Genomic DNA, 18,301 nt, shown 5'->3' with positions numbered 1-18,301 from the left:
TATCAAAGTATACAAAACAACGCACCCTAACCCTAACCCATTCTCAGTGTTGACGCATTTCCCTCCATTACAGCTTTAAATGACCCAACACACTTTATTTAATCCCTTCCAAGACGTCGATGTCTTTATCATCCTTCAGATTTAAGTTTCTTTATTCCAGTTGTGGCTGTGTAGGGTTATTTCAGATTACTCCGGAGCGATTGAAAGTCCAAAAGTAAAAAAAACATTGAAAGAAAATAGATGTAATTACTTCCGAAACTCATAACGTGTTTCTATCACACGAAACATCTGACTTGAGCCACATTTGTCTGCGTTTTAACTTTAAAAACAAACATTTGGCGGCTAGTGTTGGCTCTCCCGCTTGACACACACGATGGGAGGCAGTGAGGCACCCACCTGTATTAAAGGTGCAGCACACGCCTTTCCTGCGCCTCCACCTATCCACAGTGCTACTCCAGTCACTTAACATTTACAGAAATAAACCATACTTAAATAATGCGACCAAGTGTTGCATGAACACAATATAGACCTAACTACATTAAATGGCCTTTTCCCATAATCACAATGACACAACATGTATTTTGGCTGCAACAGCTAAACAAACTATTTGTAAACTAATAGTGGATGATGATGAGGCAGCTCTATAAACACATCAGAAAAAAAATAGATATGAAAGTTTTGGAAGTATTGTGTCATTGTCAGCTAGTACAAACTGGTCAATTCTGTTGCTATAACTTAATTTCGCCACTAGATGGCGCTTATGGTTCAGAGTTGTGATCCTGCTGTTGGTTTCTTCCAGTAAACTAATCCTGGGCGGAAGTACCAGACAAAGAAACACAAATAAACAGTCCAGTAGACAAAGTTTCTTGATAAAGTGATCATTTACTCCAACATGTGTGTGTACGTTCATATCTCCGTGATGAAATCAGACAGGCATTTATCTTCACAATTCTGAAGTTGGGTGCTAATGCTAATTTCCAAGACATTTGTGTAATCACAAAATACAACAAGATAAAGTGCTAAAGGCAAATATGAAAAAAACACATACAATGGTAAAAACCAATAGTTTCACATTGCAATAATAAACATTTACTCATTTGTTTCAGGAACAGTGTCATACTCAATATGCTTTCCTAATGGTTTAAATACATCTCACAAGATGTGGGATACTTTTCTCACTAATAAAGATAACTTAAGGTAATAATAATTATAATTTCTTAACTTTAGTTTAAAAACAAAAAATGAATTTTAGTATTTAGCAAGTATCCTGTAAAAAAGGAATAGTCAGTGGAAGTCTTGCCTGTAACTCTGAACTCACAGTGTTGATGAACCACACTCTCCCTTTGTGATGCATTTCTACGAAATAATCACATTTTCACTTTCTGCAGCCCTGTGCAAATGTAAACACACGTGCACACTCACACAAACATATAGATTTCATGTCCATAGTGATCCACATTAACACTGTATTGGTACATCAGTGTCATATTTACAGTGGTTGAGACAGCTGCCTGTACTTGCAAATATTCCTCTTTTTCTTGATAGGTAAGAGAAGGGAGGATTGTGTCAAAGTCTGTCCTCTCCCCCCTTTCTTCCCCCTTTCTTCCTTTCCTCCTTCTCAGTGCCAGTTATCTTCACCTGTTTCTTCTTTTACACATCCTCTTGTCACAACTTTCTCTCCATTAATCCATCTGTCGATCCGTTTATGTTCAATCTAGGTCCCCTTCTTTGACTCCCACTCCTGTAAACCATGACACAGCACAACGTGAGAAACACACACACACACACACACACACACACACACACACACACACACACACACACACACACACTACAGCAGTTTTGTGATCCCATATTTTATCTGAAATTGAAAATCTTTCATGAAGGAGTATTTTTTGAAAACCTTTTCTTGTTCAAGGGTGTCTCAAGTTCAATGTGTTACACAACAGACAGACTCTCTCTCTCTCACACACACACACACACACACACACACACACCCTACCTTTGCCTTCTGCATGACGTTTCCCTTGGAGGAGGCGTAATGAGACGGAGGACGTTTACGATGCTCAGTTGCCGAGTTGACCGGCACAGTCTCATTGTAAACCTTTTCAACCTTACTGCCCTGTGCCTGTTCACACAAACACATACACATATGACAGATTTCACTCATTTAAAGGAATACTTCAATATTATTTTGCTTTCTTGAACTAGTTATGGTCCAGGAGGTCCAGCACTTAACTTGCTGTAAATCCACAACTTGTTGATATTGTACGGATTAAACAAAGAAGATAAAACGTGGTCATTAGTGAGTTTTAGGGGGGCTGGTAGGCAGATTTTGCTGCCGGCTGTAGATTATTTTTCAGCATGCAGACATAAGGGTGGTGTCAATCTTGAAACGTGAAAACTCCAAAATGTCCAACTATTCTAAAGCAATGATAAATCTCCTATTATATAATTTACTGAGCTTTAGTAATATAATCTAAACTTTAAGAATCTGACATCTATCAGAAAAAAATAACAAAAAATAGGGCAAACATACAGTGTTAAGAAATTAATTCTCTTCACTGTTCATAGTTTTCTATAAGAACGATATAGGAGAAGCGTCTCTGCTGCAGCTGCCTACCTTGGGGCTGATCTTGGTGTCAGTGGGCGGACCCAGCGCTCCTCTAGCCAACGATTTCTTCAGGTTTTCTTTGACCTCTGTCAGTCTGAGCTCCAGCTCCACCCTCTCCTCCTCTTTCTGTTTACACAGCGTCTCCAGCTTGGCTAACCGCTGTTCCACACCAGGACCTGCACACACACACACACACACTCACAAGTTAGTACTGTTACCAAGCTGAAGTCTTAACAGTGCTGCGTGTGTGATTTGTCTCTGACCTGTAACACTCTTCACGTCCTCCTTCACCTCCTTCTTCTCCCTGCGGAGGGAAACCAGTGCATGTCTGAGCTCTTCCTTTTGCTTCTCCAGCTCTTCTTTCTGATTCAGGTAACACCTGGCGTCCTCCTCTGCACGCGTCTTCCCATAGCGTGCATAATGATTCACATCTAACAGAATACATGGCATAATATAAATAAACAGAGCAAAGCTGGTGCAGATTAGTTATGAGAAACTATCCACTTTGACAAACTTTTACTTTTACCACAAACATGATCAGGAGAAGCCATATAAATAACCATATAAAACAAAAGGACTCACTGGAGGCGTGTCTCTTGACGGTGGCCTGTTGTTCAGTTTTTTCAGAGTCCTTGCTCGAGAAGGAGGCATGACGTCTCACCGGTCCAGCTCTGCTCTCAACCTCCTCCTCCTCCAGTGGGAGAAACAAGTAGATTGTTAAAAATCTAGATTTCCAAAGCATTATTTTCATGCAGCTATGTGGTTTAAAAAAAACAAACAAACTAAAACTGTACAGCCAAAGCCATAAGGGGAGATTTATGTGTAATTTAATCACGTTTTATTCTGAACATCCACCCACAAAATCAAACATGTGCAATAGCAGAAGAATAGAGGCAGAAGTCCCATAATGATTCAAGGGTTAAAGCGTCTCCATGTTTAATGATATTGTATTTGATCCCCTTGTTCACATGAAGTGTCCTCACCGCAACACTTTCATAGACCTCATCATATGTTCTGGAGTCTGTTGACGCACTGCTGGAGGAAGTGGTAGTGGCCCACCTGAGAGGAAAAAACACAGAGACAGAGACAGATGTATTTCAGTATAAAAGCCCATGATAAGAGACAGACAACCGTAGATAAATACAAGTGGAAACACGCAAACATATACTGTAGGAAGTGACTCACAGGAAGGAGTTTCTGGCAGCGTGCCGGATGTCAGTGAGCGTATCCACGTCGATGTAGTCATAGTGCAGTTCTTCAGGGAGACTGGTGCTGCCGGTCTCAGCAAACAACACACCCAGCCAGCGGCCGAGATCCTCTGAGCAGCTGGCCTGATGGATACATGTGCGCACACGCACACACACACACACACACACACACACACACACACACACACACACACACACACACACACACACACACACACACAAAGCTACTTACTTTCCAGAAAAATGTAGGTGTGTCATCCCTGTGCACATGTTAACTTTCTGTCTCGTCTGTGTCCACAATGATATAGAAAGCACACCAATCTATCTACATTAACTTCTCTGCTGGTTAAAAGTGATCTGTTAATACCACAATATAGTACCTCTAAAGATGCTACTTCGCTGCCCGCCTGCAGGATGCAGAAGGAGAAGGGATGTTTGGGGCCGAGGCCTCCTGTCACCACCTCTGCACCTTTGAGCAGCACCACCATGACTGGAGGCCGCTGGTCCCTGGGGTCCTTCTGCAGGTACAAGCTTCCTCCTCGCACAACACACCAAAGCTCTCTCCAAGCGCTGCTCAGACACACGCTGAGGAAGCCTGCAGAGAGAGTGATGAAAAGATGGCTGACATGTTTAGCGGCTATATCTTTTTAACCTATTACTAAATTGTTTATTGTAACTTTTGAGGATTTGTTTTATTAAATTCTTTATTGTAGTTTTTAGGATGTAAAGGGCTTCTGTTTCTCAATATGATTAAAGGTCAGATACATTTGAGCAATTCAACAGAATATAATTCTGATATATGGAACAATAATGTTACAGCCTACAGCTTCTTTTTGGATTGTTTATCAACTTGTTTCAAACCAAACTAATGTAAAAGTACAAATACTATAACATCACTTCCTTAAATAAGCAATCCACAAACTAACCAACCCGTCTGTCAATCAACCAAATAGCTTCTTGATCAGTGTGTGTCCTCACCACAGCGAGGGTTGTCGTGGTGACCAGAAAACGAGGGAGGATCTCCCGGTAAAGGAGGTTTCCGTTTGGAGAAGGTAATGATCCGATTGATTTTCTTCCCTGCTGCTCGGCTCATCGACCCCGTCAGCTCTGAGAACCCTCCGCGCTTCCCCCTGTCTGAAATCAAACATACCCTGGTCAGGCAGGCTGACACTGAGGGGGACCTTACATGATGTACAACCAATTAAAGGAGACCATGTTGCCTCATCAGTGTAATATATGTCTGTGTTAGTTACATTAGCAGTGCCAGAAATACTTTTCAATACAAACATATACATTTAATTTATTACATTAAAACAAAAACATGTAATGAAGTGAGAAAAATCTACCAATTCCAAATTCATTGTAGGCTACTTTCAGAAGTCAACAATAATATAATGTATGTACATATCTTTTTTCTATATTGTGTTTGCGAGGTCATACTGCGTGCACCAGGTGCTGCCGCGCTGTGACCGCCCCTGTATCCTATGATGTCAGTGGGGGACAATCGCAGGAAGAGGACAGGAAGGATGTCATATCTGTTCGCGCCTCACTTCCTGTCTCTCCCTTTCTCTCATGTCTCTTTAGGTTCAGAGCCGCTCGAACAGTAAACAGATTGTAACAACACTCTTTGACCTATATTCTGACCCAACATCATGGATCCCCTGATTTATCCTTCCTGATTGTGTGGAGAGATAAACAAAAATAGTTTTGATCAGACTCTTAAAAGGATGCGTATGTGTGTGTGTGTGTGTGTGTGTGTGTGTGTGTGTGCGTGCGCGTGTGTGTGTGTGCGCGCGCTTTTGCCCTTGACTTGAGTTCAAGACCATTTGAGGGTCAAGATTTGGTTTTAGATCTAGATTTGGATTCGGGGTCAGGGGTCAGGGGTCAGGGGTCACTAATACTAATATGAGCACTTTTGCACAACCTTTAATATTATAGCGTTTTATTAACAACACTAAGTGTTTGCAATATTTCCTCTCTCCTCATTAATATGAGATAATGGAGTGAAGATATATATCAGAAAAGCCTCTTTGTAGAATGCAATATAATTCAACACAATTCAACTGCAAAACAACTGTGACTTCCAAAATGACCATAAACTCTTTCACATTATTTTTAATCTCTAATCTTGAACTGTTCCGTTACACAAATGTATCCAATCAAATAGGATGTGGGGTGCTCGCTAACCCCGCCCATCATTACTGGGTCGTTAGCGTGTGGGTAGTGAGCACAGTGGGAGGTGTGTGTTTGGGTTCCACTTGGCAAAAACTTTGTTTACATTTCGAAAGAAAGCGGTTGAGGTCTAATTTATGCAAATTAACAACGTGGGTGAGGAAAGTGGACAGTCCTGCTGCTCTGCCTCAAGACATCATAGACAGATTTTTAAATATGTTTCACAATTAAAGTAATTATTGTATGAAAGCCGCCTTAAATTAATCGCAAATACTCACACACAGACACAAATCTAATGTTAAATCCCCGTGTGAGGATTTAATCTGCAATATAAGAGCAGTCTGCTGTATCCCTCAGCTAACTGAAACAACACACAATAATTACATATTAATCAATTATTGCTAGCTGATTATGAAGGCAAACTTACTCAGTGAGTCAATAGTGTCCCGTCCTGCTCCCTGTGCAGTGGACTGGCTTTCTGCTGTCGGTCCGCTGTCGGAGTCTGATGCCTGCCGCTCACACTGCAGCACCTGGCAAAGAAAGAGCACAAACCTTTATTACTTATTTTTCCTTGTTAGAGACGAGAAGAGGAACGCTACATTTTAACACATACTGTATATCTACCTTATTTTTTAACTGAGCAAAATAACGACAGCAAAAAGAACACAGAATGTTTTTGAAAAAAGTTTTATTGACTTTTTAAAACTATCCTGCCAACATGGGGTGTAACTGCCATGTCACCATGCATTTAGCTCGTTGGCTCTGCAGCTGTGAGCCAAAACTTTGTTGAGGGTATGAAGCTCTTTGAAAACTAGCCAGTTCAGCAACCGCAATAATATCACCTCACTTACTATAACTAGAAGCCAAAGGAACAGTTGTGTCATGCGTGGGCTGAAAGAGGTGATGTCATCAACAGACGTTGAAATGTAAAAACTAGAGTATAGATTCAGAATGAAATACAGCCCAGTACATGAAGAAATGGATATCGCAGTAAAGTAAAACTCAGATATTGTGAGAAGTAACTGTTGGACTCGGGCAGGCAGCCACACTTAAAGACACAAGCAGAAACACATGCACACACCTTGTCAAGCTCCAACTTCCTTTGTATAATGGGAGAAGTGGATCCATCCAGTCCCTCGGTGTTGCTACATTGGCTGCCAACATCTTGCACCACCTGGTTCCATAAAAAGAAAACCTTCACTTTAAAACAACCTTTTGTTCTCCCTGCTGCCATATCCCCCCGTGTCCTCCCCCACTCTTGTCTGTCTCAGCACCAGCCCTCTGATAGACTGAATAAAGGTACCTTGAGCCACCGCTGGGCCTGCTCTTTACTCTGAACAGCCAGGACTAGAGCTTCGCCTCCAGGCAACGAGAAGCGCAGCTCATGTCTCTTTTTCCGGCCTTCCTTTGGGACGTAGATGACGTTGCACAGATTCAGCGGGAGCTCTGTGTGGGGAGTGCTCTCTTTGATGCTCTTATAGCACTGTAAAAGAGACATAGTGAGATAACGCAGCACCAAGTCACAAAACAATTACTTTGATGTATAATTTAACGCTATTTGACTTTGGTACGGAAATGTTATAGCATTGTTGTTTTAATGTTACCGTCCCAACACAAAGACATTTTCTTTTACCTGAAACTAAATGCAAGGTATACCATTAAAGGTGCTAGCACTTTCTAACAATGCATTTGTTTTGCATTTCCATTGTTGACACTTTGTAGACACATGTATGGCTGCCTGGTTGCATCAAAGTCTTTCAAGTTCGGTCACCTGTTGTAGATTATAGATAACGTCACAAACACTTAACCTCGCAGCCTTTCAGCCTCCCAGGGAGAAAACTGTGGCCTCCAAAGGGATATATTAGATTCTTTGGATTGAAAGTTAAAATAGATACCCATAAACAGCTCTATCTACCTGCAGTTTAGTGTCTCGGACAACGATTAGCTGTTTAGTCCATTGGCCAAAGCGTTTCTTTCGCAGCAGGAAGGCACAGATGCGGCAGTCTCTAACTGGTCCATCGGTACTCTCCTCGGCCGTCCATCTCTGAGGTTGTTCTTGCCCTTTGGCGTCTTCTTCGTCTTCTTCGTAAGACTCGTAGGAGCTGCTCAGAGCATCGGAGTCGTTGTCTGAGCACCAAAAGCAACATAAACGATTAATTTACAAAACAATTTCTGGTTCTGCTTATTCATGTATTTTATGTACATCATGTTCAGAACATTCCTCCGTTTGTATTTGAATTGCTACGTGAGTAAGCGTCAGAGAGGGTGGACTTACAGGAGTTTTTGGGCGGCCCGTTAAGCATGGTGATGGGGTAGTTATTGTCTGCATCTTCATAGTAAGCATCCTCCATAGAGTTCCTGTTAGCTGCAGGAGAGGAGCAGAAGAGACGAGATGAGATAAAAGAGAAACTTCTAATAACTCAGTTGGTTATAATTATTCATGAGTGAGCAAATCTGAGTTTGTGTACAGAACTGTTGATGGTGGCAGGTGAAGTACTGAGGGGTGGATCCAGGATTTAGAGGAACTGCCTCTTCATAGTAGTCATCAGGAAGGGGGGTGGTCGGCAGGGGAGGGGGCGTGTCAGTCGGTGTCTAAGGTGAAAAATAAAATAAAGTTTTAGTTACGAGGACAACAGAGACAGATGAGCTGCAGTCGAATAATAATAATCCTATGTTTATCCCTAACAACTTCTCCTTGACCTTGATGTGAAGGAGAACCAACAACCAGGCTACATATTGACGTGGATCTGCCGTGTCGCTTTGAATGTTGCTGTTGCATAGAATTGTGGGACGGCATTATCTCCATAAAGGACTTCCAGTGTGCCTTATGGTAAAGGAGATAGCAAAAAGAAGCATTGAAGCACCTTTCCTTAGCATTTAGAGAATTTGAACAGCTCTTATCAGGGCTGCCACTTACATACTTCCGGATCATTTTACTCAGATAAAAAACCTTCCTATTTGACCGCAGCCATGGACTGACTTACAAACTGTAGAAGACTTACAGATTTATCTGGATGAGTCTTCTCCTCTTCCTCTTTCTGCTCTTTCTGCTCTACTGGAGATGTGCTTAGCATGTGCAAATCACAGTCTGGAGGAGGACAGATGTTGTCATCAATACAATATATAATAATACATTTAATTATATTATACATTTGATGATTTGAAATATACATGTGGTATCATTTTTATGACACAACACTGAACTGGTTTAAAGCTCAACTCACCAAAACCCTCAAACAGAGACTCTACAAAACTGGTGCCGTTGCCATAGAGACAGCTGTTCATGTAGACGTCTGATCCATTGACTGTGGAAAAGATAAATTAGGGGTTAGAAAAAGGATCAAAGTCAGAGTTAGGATTGTGGTGAACGGTAGGGTCAGGAGAGTCAGGATTACCAGAGTGTACAGAGACGCAGCAAAATAAGCAAGTGAGGATCAGCGAGTATCAATACTGAACAATCTGCATCTTTAGACTTAAATCAGACAACAAGGGAGCAGACTGGAGCTTGTAAATATTTGCTCAAGGAGAACAAAGATAACTGAAGTCAGAAAATGTGTGAAAGTTTGCTAAACCTCCAGAGACTTTAAGAAATAAGAAAGAAATAAGGTATTTGGTTGTAAAAAGCTGAATTTAAGTGGAATATGGTGTAAAGAGTGAGAATAGGCCTGGGTCCTTTCAAACAACTGTGAGGACATTATCTATTAGGAGGTTTTGCTTTTCTCCTTACTTTGACCTCCTCTCATTATCCTCTCTAAACTTTACATTTCATAATCCTCTTACCTCAATCCTTTTATCCTCTAGGACATCCTACATCTCCCAGATAAACAAGGATCTACTGCAAAGGCCTCAGGAAGATGTGATGTCCATGTGCATGTTTCTACATGCAATACAATTACTGTACTGTATCTTATGCAGTATGGCTGGCTCATGGCAGGAAGGTGAGTAAGAAAAGACATGCTCTGTGCCTGTCTGAATAAACACTGTTGTAGTGAGTGTCCTTGGACAAATTGCTCAACTCAGAAATGATTCGGCTGCAAAAGTTAATGTGAGGCAGGATGCGGCTGAAAAACCGCACGCCAACTCAAATTCCATCAGTAAAATAAAATCTAATTTATAGTTTTACCTCATTTAACACCCAGTTAGACATTTTTGTTCTTGTAAAATTACATCATGTAGCTTGGAAGTGTCAAACCTACAGTAGCTTGAAATGAAGTGCTGCTTGTAACTTACTGATGCGAGAATATTCAATTCAGGCTCAGTGAAATAAAAAATAACTAAATGATTTTGGCAAAAGTTATTTCATGCTTTGGGTTCAATTCCATTGACTGTATAAACAAATATGTGAGTGTTGTTTTTTTGTGCAGTGCACACATCAATCAAAACTAAGTTACGCCAACTGTAAAAGTAACATCAGCAGGAGTGCATCAACATTACACCAAGAATAAATATTATCATTGTGGTGCCAATTAACAAAGTTTGAAGAGTTTTGTCACATCACTGCACCAAACTATATTAAAAGGTAAGAAACAAGGGCCAATTTAGGCCATAGCAGTATTTTTCTGTGCGATAGTCTGCTTCAAATTTCTTTAAAATGTTGTAGTTTGGCAGCTAATTGTGTCTTTGGCATTTTTTGGACAGCGTGCCCCTCCAACTGTTAAGATTTTTTTCTTGAGCTTTGAATAAGGGTACGTTCCTTGCGTTCTTGTTTAAGAAGGTAAAATCCTAAAACTGCCCCTAGTAAGAAACATAGTCCAGGTAAGTTATGTACACTGCGACTTAATTCTGTACCTGACAGCTGCATCGAGTCCAGGATGTTACGTATGGAGGCCATCTTGTCAGCAGTGGCAGGACTGACCGTCTCGTTATCCAGCATCTTCAGCAGAGAGCCAAGCTCGTTCACAAGTCGCTCCATCACCACTGAAAAACACAAAAGATAATAATACTATTATGTTTGTAGAATAACTGCAAAATATTATCAACCCCATCATAAAAGCCCACCCTGCAGACTCCTAACATGGCCAAAATTCTTATGCTATTACAACAAGTGCATCAAATATCAATTTGACACACGCATGCAAGGCAAGTGCAAGCTGGTAGTTCACGAGGGGCATGAGGCATGGAACTCAGCTTACCGCCTGTTGCAACAGCTGACAGGGAGGACACATATCCAAACACTTCACCCTATTCATTTTGTCTGCCTCAGTCTTTTTCTGTATGAGCGAGTCTGTTCCCTTGTCACTGCACCACCACTGATTAAGTCCAACAGTTTTTCAAACTTTCTTTAAAAAAAAATGGATTTAATGTTCAACGCTGACATCCTGTGTGTCTGTGTGTGTTTTGTTGACCTTGACATTGTTCCAAAAGACCTGCCACACTCTTACACATCCTGCCTGCTCAGAGCCGACAAAGAGAGGAGAGTCAGAGAGAACAGGAGGTGAGGAGGAGAGGGAGGAGGCTTCCTTCCCTAAAGGAAATGGAGCCAAAGTAAAGAATAAAAACTGTAATTCCACTAGAGATAGAATAGGTATGATTACCAAACCGCCTGTAGCACTGAGTTAGTTCATTCATTATCAAGAGATGTCTGAGAATCAGAAGGACATAAGTTTGAGTCCAAGCAGGCAGCTCCAGTTCTATAGCAGAGTAATGGACCTTTAATTAAATACTGTTGACCACTATTGATATGATGACGTATTATTCCTGCTATTGAACAGATGGAGTGGATCATTCTGAGTTTGAGAGCTGCTAACCCTAAAACATTTTCATTTCAGTTTGGGTTTCAGTGGAAAGTTTTACTTTCCCACCATGGCCCACATGCTCTTTAAGTGGCTTTTTCCATACTGCCAAGAAAAATATTTTGGGGAAGCATTAAATCTTAGTCATTTTTGGCATTAAAATTGTCAAATTTACAATGTTCTTTCACCCAAAACACAAACAAGGCTGAGAGGATGTTCAAGGAAACTTCAGCAGGGCTGCTGGAACCTCAATATGGGACATAGTGATTTCTGTGTGTCCACTGTCCTTAGCTTTTGTCATTCTTACAATCCGAATAAACTCTGAAAGCACGATGCCAAGAGTTTGATTTCATCGTCACAATCATATGTTAAAATGGATCTGATAAAAGATACAAAAGTTTCTAGCAGCAGGTAAATAAAAGATGTCATTTAAGGAAGAAATGCACTGAAAAATGTGCAATCCTTTGAAAAGAAGTGTCTAAAAAAAGGGTTAAGTTAAAATAAGATCAAAACGCTCTTTCTCTCACCACAGTGAGGACAGAGAGGGTGAGAGAAAAGCCCTCAGTGTCTCGTCCGCTAGGCCCCCAGTCTGACAATACTCTATTGTCTCGACAAGGGCCAAAATTAGACGACCACAATGCTCCGCAAGACCAGAGCAAACAATACGATGTCAGAAACCCCAACAAAAAACAAAACAGGAACTAACACACACAGAGAGGCGTGGTGCAACACAGCTGCATCGCTTCGATCCATGGGCATTTGGGTTAAAGGATATATCTCCAGCAGCTGTGTGTGTGTGTGTGTGTGTGTGTGTGTGTGTGTGTGTGTGTGTGTGTGTGTGTGTGTGTGTAGTATTTCTCGGCCAGCAGCTGTGGTTTCCTGTCTTAGCTGTCGACAGAAGCCTCTCTCCACTCCTTCCTGATCTCGACTCTCTCCATCCTACTGCGAGTCTCACCTCCTCTCGCTCTCCCCCCGTCCTCCCACTTTCCCCTCTCCGTTTTCCATTTCTGTCCATTCTGCTGTTTCTCATTCTGTGCCAATGTCCTCTAGCGTCTGCAACTGTCCCTCCATCTCTGTTCACACTTTTGCTTCCACATTGTTTTTGTCAACATCCTCAGTTTATTTATTATTTATTGAATAAGCAGTTAAATACTTTTCTCTATTGATCTTCTGTACTTCACTTATCTACGAAATGTTGCAATACAGGCTGAAAAAACACAAGATTCAATGTCAGAGTAAACAAAGCCGGCAGTATGCTGATGCCTTTGGTCTATTTTCTGTTTCTTGAAGTCTAACTTTGCAGTCAAGGCCGTCCAATCAATGCTGTCTCTCTCCCTCCTCCAAATCTGTGTACATCTCTCTCTCTGTCACTTTCTCTCTCTCTCTCTCTCATTCTCTCGGGGGAACCGGAGGGTTCAGAGGCTGAGAATCAGCTGTTCTGGAGGCTTGTGGTCGGTCTCACCCACAGAGGGATCTTTGTAACCCCCCATTCCACGCACACACGCTCAAACACACACAAACGCAGCACAGATTTCCCCCCTTCGAATTCTCTAATGGAGAATCACTTAACTCACAGGGAGCACACACACACTATTACATTGTCTCTTAAACAGAGATATAATCCTACACACAGTCACAAGAGTACTAGTGAAAAATATGTTTGCGTATTTTACCCACATTTTTGTGTGCGTCCGCAGACAGGCCTCCTGAGGAAGGTCAGTCATGAGACCTGAGCCATGCGACTCTCATTTGAACTGATTTAGCGTGTTTGGTTGCAGTTCAGAACAAAACAACTACTACTACTTACTGCTGCTGCTGTTTATCTCACCACATAATGCTTATGGGCGGCAGGGAGACAAAGAAAGTATACTTTTCTCTTCCTAACCTGAGTCTTTGACTCCCATCCATTACACGTCTAACCCATCAATCACACCAGTCCAAGGTAACCTCCTCCCTGACTTGCTGCTCCCATCCCTCCTTTTTTATTTTATTTCCCTACAAGACTAGGAAGAAATATGTGAGTGCATTGAATTGAATTGTTGTTTCCATGAAGCATGCTGCCTGAGGCACATGATTATCTGTAACAGGACTATTCAAGTTTTTTTTTTTTGTGACACAAATATACATTTTCATGCCTTTTCCAAGTTTAGAGAAGTGTATTAAGCTGCTGTTTTGTACCACAGCAGGCGCCCTCTTCCTGCCTCCCCCACACTCCCAGAGGCTGAGGTCCCTCCATATCCCACATTCTCCCTTCCACTCCTTTATTCCCCCCCCCCTCCCTTTCTGATCTTTTCCTTTCAACTCCTTTCCCTCTTCTGCCTCCCTCCATCCCTTCTCCAGACACCCGTCCTCTTCAGACTGGTCAGAGTTCAAGTCGTGGTGACCCCAGCAGCTCCATCTCAGACAAAAGTCTATTTCAGAGATTCAGCATCCTGTACTTAATTATTTCGTGACAACAGTAGATGGAGTCAATGCCATTTCTCTATGAGGGTTAGCATTCAGTCTGACACTTTAAAAAGTCCCCTCCAAACTGGCAAGATCTTTAAAAAGAAACAGCTGGGGGAAATAGTTGTGGGATTCTGTCTTTTTCACATTCTTTCAGTATCTTATCACTTTCCTCAGATAGTAAATAGTGAGGAGACACAGGAAACAGAGGAGCAGACACTGTGGCACAGCATGAGTCTAATTTAAAACCCAGACTGTTGTGCTGCGGTTTCTCCAGGTATGGAGCCATTCAGCCACTATAGTGACCAGTGGGGAAGCCACATGCGTTGGTTAAGGCTGGCCGACACTAAAACATTCTTCACATCTGAACAGATGTTCAAAATGTGAGAGACCCCACACATAATGATGTAGGAAAATGTAATAATCATTTTCTGATGTCCTCGGGGTTCCCCACACAGAACAGGAGATCGGATTGTAAATAAGATAATCTTAGAACCATCAGAAATCTGGGTTTTGCTGTCCATTGTCGGAAAGGTGGAATTGGGCATTAAAGAAAAAATAAATAGCGACGCTGCCTCTGTCCAAACAGTAACACAATCTGCCTACCAGAATCTCTAGAATTCATGAATGAACACGTTGTATCTCGTTTGTTTAATCTGTACAAAAGTGTGAGAATGACAAATCGTGTGAGTCAGGCTCGCTGTTTTCCCCCTTTCTCAAGTTGTTGTGCTAAGCTAAGCTAACTGGCTGGTGGCGGTATATCCATACTTTGCTTACAGAGTGGTATCAATCGTGTTATCTAACTCTCCGAAGGAAGCGAATAATGTCAAAATGTCAAAGTTTTCTTTTAGATCTTCACTGAAGTTTTTAACATTAGCATTAAATCAAGTGACTGCATCAAAAGCACAAAAGTAAAACACCACCCAACTCTGCAGCTAGTTCAAAAAGTGGTAAAAAAACGCTGATTTGCTTTATACCGAGAGTTAGCTGAAAAGACACACACACACACGCACACACATGCACACACTCTTATTCTATGGTTGTTCTTTGGGACAGTGTTTCCCCAGGTGTGAGGTGATAATATAACCGTGAGCTGGACAAACCAGAGTTTTTCCATGTTTGGTAGCTGAGTGTTATCATCGGCTAAGCTTCCACAGCAACATGTACAGACCTGCTGCTTTAGAAAGTCGCAGAAAGTTTAAATGCAATAGATTTACAGGGCCGCTCAGTCTGGGTTTACAAAGGTAAGAAGTTATTTCCCTAACCATTTTAAATATGACTTTAATTAAATCACAAAAGAGTTCTGGACTTTCTGACTCTGAGAGTGGAAAGAGGGGGAGGGGGGTCACTGGGTGAGGAGGAGGAAAAGGGAAAAGGAAATGAAAAGGTAACCATGGTCGAGGTCAAGGCTTGTGACAGTCGTTAAACAGAAAACTTTGCCTTATTAAAAAGCCATTTTACAATTTTTAATAATTTCTCCCATTTTCAATTATGTGAGTGAACGGCTGCACAAGTGTTTGGCAAAACAAAACCACTTTGGTTGTACTGTATAAGCTGCGTATGTCCAAGTGTTTGAGAGACCTTCTTTATGAAAGACATTTTGACATGTCAAAGTAGGAACAGCCCAGGTGTAAACTATACATTTAACGATGTCTGATTAATGATTGTGTCAATGTCACACTGTCACACTGTCACTGGGTAAACAGCCCTCATTAGTGTTATTAGCAACACCTGTGCTTCTCTTATAACAAGTCAAAATGTCTGATGTGACTATAGTAACATTGGTAGTGAGTAGATGCTGTAATGCACCCACAGTGCAGCACATCATTATCTCTATTATCATCATCATCGTCATCACATGATAATCACGATTACGTAGCCGTAATACAGCTGACTCGTTAATTACAAAGTTTGGAGGCTGGGTTTGTGCTCAGACTTTGAACAGTGTCAGTATAGCTTTGACTGCATTTATTTCTAAAATTAGGATGAACTTTATTGTACCTCTATTTATCCTTCTATGCAAGCGAACTGACATTATTTTTGGGTTGTACTATGCCTAAATAATACTAAATAATAGGCCTATTACCTGTTGGCAACTTAAAGGGGTGTTTTAGCATGAATGAATGCTTCATAATGGTCATTGCTTCCCTTCAGATAAAGCACTTGTGATCGTCTTTTGCCAGATTCTCAATTCAGGCCACTGCTTCATCACCTGTGTGTCACACAATGCAGCTTCCTGTTTGCAGCTCTGTTGCCTGAAGGAGTTTGAAACAGAGCAGCCATTGAGCTGCTGCTGCTGCTGCTGCTGCTGCTGCTGCTGCTGCTGCTGCTGCTGCTGCTGCTGCTGCTGCTGCTGCTGCTGCTTCACTTCCAGCGGTGCTGCTTCCAGCGGGGCACTTCTCTGTTGGTATCAGATTGCATCACACTACCTGAGTGAGGATACCTCCTCCATCCTCCATCCACACACACAGCGCACCAACCGGCGTGTAGGTGCTATGACATCACTCCCCTGTTACAGTCAACCAGGAGCAGGGCGCGTGTCATTCCCCAATGCTCCTTATGTCCTGTCTTTCTCCACTATCACTATCAAATAAAGGCATAACATATATATATATATATTATATATATATATATATATATATATATATATATATATATATATATATATATATATATTTATATATTTTAAACCGGGAGCAGGGCGCGAGGCGGTTAAGGTAAACTTACAGTTGGTGCTTCCCTTCAAATTAGTTTATTGATAACTTAAATAAAATAAAACGGTTGTAATGTCACCTCCGTTGTTTTACTGTAAATGTTAATGTTTCTTTATGATGAGTTTAAGTGACAAGCAGAAGCCTAAAGTATAATAAGCTAGGTAGTGAGTGTATGTATCCAATGAGTTATAGTCTCGCGTGTTTATAACCATGTATCTCCTTGTAAGTGTGCCTTTATATCTACAGAGGCTTCTTCGCAAAGTTATTACATAGTTACTGTAGTTTCTTTGTCGCGAATATATGCGACCATGCGATATTAAAACAGAGACTGTTACTCACCACTTTGGCGTTTGGAGTCCATATCGTCTGGGTGCTTATTTCCGGTGATAATCCCTTAGTTGTTTCATTGAGAAGTTACGGTTGTGAACATGTGAGGCGTGTTCGCCGCAGACTCAGCGGAGCTCTGTCAGCCTCCGTGCGGCCAAGTGAGTCAGAGTGGCCGCTACAGTTTGTAGTTTGACTCGGCAGCCGCTGGTTCATCATCCGGAGCTCCGCCGGGTCCTAGTGCGAGTCACAGCAAGTCTACTAAACATTGGGTTTACTGCACATTTTGAAACTATGACTCTAAAGACACTAATATTGAAGTCAGATTGTAGTAAATACAATCCACACATTATGTTTTTCATTAGTGTGTTCATACTATTGGTAGAATACATTTGTCAGAAGAATATTTTTACTCCACTAGCTTTACTATAGTTACAGGTTGTATAAATACAACCCATACGATTAGTTTATACAATATGATACAATTTTAGATACAAAACTACCAAACAAAATATAAAGTTACACCTCAACTGCAACAGTAAAAAAGCACATTCACATTGCTGTATGAGTTATAATGAGCTAATGTCATGATATATAATAACTGCATTATATAATAACTTGCATTGAGTAGGCTATTGTTTGGTGCCTCTTGCTCATGTTACATATTTTACTAATATTTTGAATGCAGGACAGTTACTTGTACTGGAGAATAAACTATCTGCATGCCTTACACAAGCTCACAAATGCAGGCCTCTTATCAAGGGGTCACTAGATGATTAACAGGAGAGAAACCAGGGGAAAAAGAAAGAATTCATTACACAACCTCAGACGTTCTTTGCTATTTTTCAAGTGAATTAGAAAACATTGTTGCCTCCTCAAGCCTCTAAAAATGAAACTTTTTTGTTGAACTGGTGACAATCGGTGAGGAGGCGTCACAATTAAAGTGCTGTTTAATGGGATCATAGAACAACAACTACTGTTGTCCGCCCTGAACATGTGGAGTGGTAAAGATGAAAGCTTTCACGACAGTAGTCATTCATTTCTTGTAACTACCTCAAATTAAATTACAGCCCAGAACTTAATTACTATGAA

The 18,301-nt window shown here is 41.3% G+C and overlaps 1 protein-coding gene across 2 annotated transcripts; it reads right to left on the bottom strand.

The window, feature by feature from the left end:
* Window positions 1–862: 862 nt before the first annotated feature.
* afap1l1b (actin filament associated protein 1-like 1b) lies at window positions 863–17,363 on the bottom strand. Of its 2 annotated transcripts, XM_029448941.1 has the most exons (19): window positions 17,225–17,363; window positions 10,783–10,911; window positions 9,219–9,299; window positions 8,997–9,082; window positions 8,468–8,586; window positions 8,270–8,352; window positions 7,910–8,121; window positions 7,298–7,477; window positions 7,076–7,168; window positions 6,422–6,524; window positions 4,801–4,956; window positions 4,203–4,417; window positions 3,800–3,945; window positions 3,598–3,673; window positions 3,197–3,305; window positions 2,878–3,045; window positions 2,624–2,790; window positions 2,003–2,128; window positions 863–1,741 (listed from the first exon to the last, which is right to left on the bottom strand). In XM_029448941.1, exons 1-19 carry the CDS (start codon window positions 17,244–17,246, stop codon window positions 1,715–1,717), a joined length of 2,298 nt encoding a protein of 765 aa, XP_029304801.1. In that variant the 5' UTR covers window positions 17,247–17,363; the 3' UTR covers window positions 863–1,714. The 2 variants fall into 2 exon arrangements, with proteins under 2 accessions (XP_029304801.1, XP_029304802.1); XM_029448942.1 differs by lacking the exons at window positions 8,997–9,082; window positions 17,225–17,363 and having other exon boundaries at window positions 8,270–8,359; window positions 10,783–10,798.
* Between the last annotated feature and the right edge of the window lie 938 nt (window positions 17,364–18,301).

The sequence above is a fragment of the Cottoperca gobio genome, chromosome 14, assembly GCF_900634415.1.
Source record: "Cottoperca gobio chromosome 14, fCotGob3.1, whole genome shotgun sequence".
NCBI classification, from domain to species: Eukaryota; Metazoa; Chordata; class Actinopteri; order Perciformes; family Bovichtidae; genus Cottoperca; species Cottoperca gobio.
The sequence above is the reverse complement of the archived record's forward strand: the minus strand, read 5'-3'. Positions and strand labels throughout refer to the sequence as shown.

Excerpts from the sequence above, each read along its gene's own strand:
- afap1l1b (XM_029448941.1), bottom strand. The coding sequence starts at position 17,246 with ATGGACTCCAAACGCCAAAGTG. Across the intron at positions 7,169-7,297 it reads AGGCCCAGCGGTGGCTCAAG|GTGGTGCAAGATGTTGGCAG; the intron begins GTACCTTTATTC and ends TTATGGAACCAG. Across the intron at positions 2,791-2,877 it reads GGACGTGAAGAGTGTTACAG|GTCCTGGTGTGGAACAGCGG; the intron begins GTCAGAGACAAA and ends GTGTGTGTGCAG.